We start from the raw sequence: 7,008 nt of genomic DNA, 5'->3' as shown, positions 1-7,008 counted from the left end.
ATTCAAAAATCAAAGAAAATATCTGTAACGGGATTTAATACCGGATTTACCGAGAAACCATCAACAAGTGGATATAACTATCATCGTAATTCTTCTGAAGGGTATAATAACAATAAAACTGGGAATGGCAAAAGTCGTTTTTTAGACCAGCGAAACTCCTTCCCGAACAAACGAGGAAGAGGGGGGAGACAGTTCAACAAACCAAACAATCGATAAGTCCACAGGTTAGTCAGATTAAACAATTAGATAACAAACGTAAATGTGAATTTTCAAATCTTGTTAATACTCCTGAAAACTTTAGAGCTGGGAAAGTAAAAAACAATCTTGAAAGTTGGAGATCAATAACAAGTGATACATCAATTCTAGAAATGTTGACTGGTTATCGGTTACAATTTCACACCTTACCGCCAAGTCGCAACAGTTGTAATAATCCTTCGTTTAATGAAGATGAAAAAAACTTCCATAACTTTAGAAGTGAGCACTTTTTTAAAGAAAGGCATTATCCAAAAAGCTATACCATGCAAGAATCAGTTTGTGACACATATTTTCACACGACCTAAAAAAGATGGAAAACACCGAGTGATTTTAAATTTAAAATCTTTAAATAAATATATAGAGAATTATCATTTTAAGATGGATAGTTTAGGCACTGCAATTAATTTAATGAACCGTAATTGTTATTTTGGTAGTATAGACTTGAAGGATGCATTTTTTAGTATTTCAGTCAGAGAGTCTGATCGAAAATTTCTCCGATTCACGTGGAATGGGGAATTATATCAATTTACATGTTTAGCTCAAGGTCTAAGTACTTGCCCACGTGTTTTTACAAAGATAATGAAATGTGTGTTTTCTGAATTACGGAAGAAAGGTCATTGCAATTCAGCCTATATCGATGATTCTCTTTTAATTGGACAATCTTATGAGGATTGCATTAATAACATTAATGACACAGTTACGTTATTCGATAAACTAGGTCTTACAATTCATCCAAATAAATCCGTTTTCGTTCCGACACAAGAAATTCAACATCTTGGGTTTGTGTTGAATTCACGAGAAATGTCAGTGCGTCTTACTCAAGAAAAATCTCAAAAATTCAAGGAATTATGTAAACAAATTTTACGCAAGGAATATGTTTCTATCAGAGAATTTTCTGAACTGATAGGTAAAATGGTAGCAAGCGAATACGGCGTTCCGTATGCAAAATTATTTCACAAAAGACTGCATATAACTAAAAACGAACAGTTACGGAAACAACGAGGCAATTATGACGCAAAATTCGGTCTCAATGAAATGTGTAAGCAAGATATAAATTGGTGGATCGATAATATAGAGATTTGCAAGAAATATGTGTGTATTGGAAATCCCGAAATTATAATTAGATCAGATGCGTCTTTAACGGGATGGGGCGGAGTTTATGAGAGCCAATCTACAGGTGGTAGATGGTCGGCTGAAGAAAATTCTTATCACATTAATCAGCTAGAATTGTTAGCTGTGTATTTAACACTGAAGTCATTTTGTAGCAACGCGTCATGTGTACATATACACGCGCAGATAGATAACACAACTGCTGTGACGTATATAAATAAAATGGGCGGTATGAAAGAAAATCTCAATGACTTGACAAGGGAGATTTTGTTATGGTGTATAAATAGAAACATCTGGTTAACTGCTGCACATTTACCGGGGAGTGAAAATTGCGAAGCTGACTATGAATCGCGTAATAGCAATGATGACACTGAATGGGAATTAGATAGTGAAGTTTATATAAAAATTGAACAATTATTTGGAAGCCCTGATATTGATTTATTTGCTTCACGGTTAAATTACAAAGTTACGCCATACTGTTCTTATAGACCAGATCCAAATGCAAAACTTGTTGATGCATTTACTTTTAATTGGGGAACAAACTTTAATTATATTTTCCCTCCTTTCAGCATACTAGGAGCAGTATTGAGGAAGATTGTACAGGATCAGGCAGATGCAATCGTAATAGCCCCGTTATGGCCAACTCAACCTTGGTTTCCAAAAATTCTACAGTTGCTTGTGGATTGTCCCAGAATTTTACCAGTGAAGAAATCACTTGTGACACTTTCGTTCAACAAAACAAAAGTTCATCCGCTCCTCAACAAACTTCACCTGACAGCGTTCAAATTGTCCGGGGATCATTTGAAAGTCAAGGTTTATCAAAATCAGTTGTCGACATTATCATGCATTCATGGCGAGACTCCACAAAACAACAATATTGGAGTTATATCAAAAAGTGGGTGTGTTTTTGTGTTGAAAAACATGCTGATCCCATGTCATCAACTGTCAATTTAGTTTTAGATTTTTTAGCAAAACTTTTCCATTCAGGGATAGGTTATAGTGGACTTAATACAGCGCGATCTGCTTTGTCTTCATTTATGACACTTAATGGACACGATTCAATTGGCAAACATAATTTGGTCAAGCGATTTATGAGAGGAATATTCCAATTGAGACCTTCACTTCCAAGATACAATTTTACATGGAACGTGTCCGATCTACTTAATTAATTAGATACGTTAGAAAATAACAGTTTGACGTTACAGCAAATTACTTTGAAATGTGTTTCTTTATTGTCTTTGTTGACAGCTCAAAGGTTACAGTCTATTCATTTATTAGATATACGTAATTTAGAGTTTTCGAATGATATTGTTAAGATAAGAATAGGTGACATTTTGAAGCAAACTAAACCAGGAAAACATTTAAATGAAATTGTTTTAGATAGATTTGTAAATACAAATTTGTGTATTGTAACTTGTTTAAAATTATATATAAAAATGACTGAAAAATTTCGCGGGAAAGAAAAGAATTTTTTTGTAAGTTATGTAGCACCGTATAAAGGTGTAAGCAAAGACACTATATCCAGATGGATGAAAACAGTTATGATAGCAGCTGGTATAGATTGCTCCGCATTTAAACCTCACAGTGTGAGATCAGCGTCTGTTTCTAAAGCTTGTAGTAAAGGTTTACCACTTTCGACAATTTTACGCACCGCAGGGTGGACAAATCAATGCACTTTTCGGAAATTCTATAATAAACCTGTAACAATAGACACCAGTTTCTGTAATGCGATACTCAGTAATGCAATGTAAATATGTTGATTAGATAAATGTATGAGAACTTTATTATTGTATATTTATTACTGATTATAATCTCCAGTAATTTTCGGATAAATAGATGCAATATCTCTAAACATCTCACGTGACAGCTATGTACCATATTTGTGAAATGGAATTATATAATTAAACGAAATTTTAATTGAAGTTTAATTAAAATTCCGTGAAACAATAGTGGTACATAGGTGTTACGTGCCCACCCTTCCCACCCTAATATTGCATCGATTTACTCTGAAGTCTGACATCATGACGAGGCTGTTCATCTCACGTAACACCTATGTACCACTATTGTTTCACGGAATTTTAATTAAACTTCAATTAAAATTTCGTTTAATTATATAATTTCGAGTTATAACCTTTGCACAGCAGATAACGGCAAAATTGCATTAGTCAACAATCTAGCTCTAAACAGATGCTCATAAAATTCCGTTTGAAATTAAACAGCGCTTGAATTACAATAACCAAAAAATTATAAAAGAATGGTCGTATTTCGAAAAAATGTATAATGTTCTCGCTTTTCGTCAAACACCATATATATAGTGATAGTGTTATTATTTTTTGTTTAATAATGTAGATTGTAGATGCATGACCATACATAAAAATTACAAACACATTTCAATACTTTTAATTGAAAATAGATAGTGTCTTGAAGCATAGAGTATGGATACTAACGTTGTTTTTTTTTTCATTTTAATAACGTGTTATATTATTCTTTTATTTGTTAATGTAAATGATTACTTTTTCTATTTAGTCTATGTTTGGCAATATTTCTTTGACATATCTCGGTAATTATACAACCAGTTATTATGTAATTGTGCTATGGTAAAGGTTTTTTTTTGTATTCTTGTCCCCCACCCGCCAAAAAAAAGGAATTGATTTTTTTTAGAGAAATATAAGTGATATATTTCTACAAAAAATAAATTTATGACGTGGCTCTGTAACCCGTCATTGTGTAATTGTACTGGGCTAAATTTGTTTTTTCTTGTCTTTAATTTTTGCTAATATTCCATGATGTGGTTATTTGTTACATATTTGTTTGTTTGTTTAGTGATTGAGATTATATTGGTATTCCTATTTTTTTTTCATTTTCTCCTACTGTGTCTGTTATGATTGTTCACCAATCGTTGTCAATGTAATGGATGTTGATGCGATTGTAATAAGTGACTGTGAGGTTAAGAAAGCTTTCAAAAGAAAAATCACAGAAATGCTGAACTCCGAGGCAAATTCAAAACGGAATGTCCTTTATCAAATAAAAAATCAAATAATAAAACACATCAAACGCATGGACAACACCTGTCATACTTTTGACTTGATACAGGTATTTTCGAATGTAGAAAACTGTGGATTGAACCTGGTTTAAAACGATGTACACAATGATTGTGCCCTGTTAATCACAAATATTCTGCAAAATATACTAAAGATCATATAAATTTATGAATTTTGTGATTTTCATACCGATTTAACTTAAAATAAGTTATATTTTGTTTTTTTCCATGTGCTTTGTCAACGTCTCATTTCTGAAACGAAAATCTAAGGAATCTAAATGAGTTTTGCAATAAACGAACTTTTAGCAAGGCGATTTTCAAATCAATTTATTATTTCAGGGAAGTTTTTGTACTGAAAATCAGGATTTTCTCAAATATAAGTTTATATCAATATCAACCACAAATAGCAGACCACGCATTTCCATATTTTTGTATGTTGTAGTGTTCTTTGAAACACAAATTGTTTGGGGAATTTATTTTACAATCAAATGATTTATGCGTTAACATTGTTAATATACGGAAACATTTCTCCTTGTTGGCCATAACAATACAATTCAGCTATACCACTAGAGTCAATTGATTTATTGACAAACGCATACCACAATATTTACAACCATTCGATTTATATTCATTTGTTTTTATTACCAAAAAATATTAGTGTTATAACATATTTTATAACAGTATAGGACTAATCTATTGTTATGATCTGCAGACCAAATGCTGGACTGAGACTGAGAGACGCTGCTAATTTGTTTCGTTAAAAGTTTATAATAGGACCATTTGACATGAAATCTCCTCTGGTTGATAATCCTGTTTCCGGAACACTAATGTTATGTATTTTCATAAATTAGAAATGAAGCAAACATGAGAAGTGTTTATGATGTTTTTATAAATATCAATTAGAGTAACTTATACTTGTCGGATAAGTCCAATAACATAGTCAATTACAATATAAGCTGTATTCAATAAAGGAATGACTATTTTACGTTTGCAATATCAGCAAAATACACAAGTTAGTGTATCAAACATTAAAAATGAAAATAAAAATACAAAACTCAGTGCTAAAAATGGGGGCAATGGTCATAACTTTTTTAAGGCATTCAAATGAATAAAACCAGAGGATTCCAAAAATCTCACAAACATTCCAAATTTTGAAAAGCGAACATTCTTAACCAATATTTTTTTACTCACAGTGGTACATTGCTACCTAAGCTTAGTTTACGGTTGATGCATGACACACGTGTTTGTTGATATTTGTTCCATGTGATTTATTAAGTAAAATCATTCATTAAGTTGACAGTGTTATCAATTAATTAGATTTGCGAGTATGTAACTTTCTGTTTTCTTATTTACGAAACACCTCGTTAATACGAATTTTTTCTTTTCTTTTTCTTTATAAACTGTATTTGTTTTTAAATGATGACATTTCAAAGACAATTAATATGAAATGAGACATGTTTTTTTCCGTCACTATTTGTACTAGTTGTTTACATGGAATATATGAATCAATTATCCTTGTTAAATGAACCATACGACTTTAAATTAGGCACGCAAACAGCTGACATAAATGAAAAAAAGAACATTGAATGTATTATACTATTTTTACAATGTTTACTCTATCCGTCAAAACAAGGGACTATTGTTGACACGCTTTTTTCTAAGTAATGTTGATGAACATATTTTTTTAAATATAGCAAAGGTTCAGTAAATTCAGTAAAAATATTCCAGTGCATAAATTATACAGGCGTTTTAAAGATTGAACAGGAAATTATGGTACATTGTAGTTCATCGCAATGCAGTTTCAATAGACGACGTAACCATATGAAACTTTATTATCAGTCATAAATCAAATAAATCACTTAATAACACCAGGAAGATAATTTTTTGTACGATTTCTAATTGGTTTCCATTCGATTGAAAATAATATATAATTATTTTAAAACTTATACGATGGTCGTCAGAAACGACAATAGACTGAACTGTTTAAGAGAGAGCCAAAGATACTCTTATAGATTTCGAAAAATACAGACTTATGCCGTTACAAATCAGAACTCGCAGCCGCAAAGTAATATGGATTGATATAAGTTGCAATAACTTGTTGCACAATCTACTATACATACATCCTTTTGTGTACATATGTTTAAATATATATAATTCTTCACATTTTGGCTTCTTCTCTACGCGTATTCAAAATCTCAAAATTGCCTGTAATTTGTAATCACTGACAGGTCCCTTAAATTGTAGTAATAGTTATTTGAATAAAAAAAAACAAGTTTTAATGTTACAAACGTTTAATGATGTTCATCAAGATAGTGAACCCATTATCGTATATTGAACAGTTTGATATCAAAACAGATGCTACTTATTTACCTATGATTATGATAAAATTATTACATGGTATTTCTTATGTCAGATGCATTATTATATTTGATACACGTCAAAGAATGGGACTAGCAGGGCTGATATTGACCACAGGGCTGATATTGACAACAGGGCTGATGTTGATCACAGGGCTGATATTGACCACAGGTCTGATATTGATCACAGGGCTGATATTGACCACAGGGCTGATATTGACCACATGTTGATATTTCAAGAACAGC

At 31.6% G+C, this 7,008-nt stretch overlaps 1 protein-coding gene across 1 annotated transcript; it reads left to right on the top strand.

Annotated features, from left to right (window-relative positions):
- The first annotated feature begins 633 nt into the window (after nucleotides 1–633).
- On the top strand, nucleotides 634–2,319 carry LOC134684965 (uncharacterized). The gene has a single exon (XM_063544288.1). It carries the CDS (start codon nucleotides 634–636, stop codon nucleotides 2,317–2,319), a length of 1,686 nt encoding a protein of 561 aa, XP_063400358.1.
- The last annotated feature ends 4,689 nt before the right edge of the window (nucleotides 2,320–7,008 follow it).

This window comes from Mytilus trossulus, chromosome 9 (genome assembly GCF_036588685.1).
Source record: "Mytilus trossulus isolate FHL-02 chromosome 9, PNRI_Mtr1.1.1.hap1, whole genome shotgun sequence".
Classification (NCBI taxonomy): domain Eukaryota; kingdom Metazoa; phylum Mollusca; class Bivalvia; order Mytilida; family Mytilidae; genus Mytilus; species Mytilus trossulus.
The sequence above is the reverse complement of the archived record's forward strand: the minus strand, read 5'-3'. Positions and strand labels throughout refer to the sequence as shown.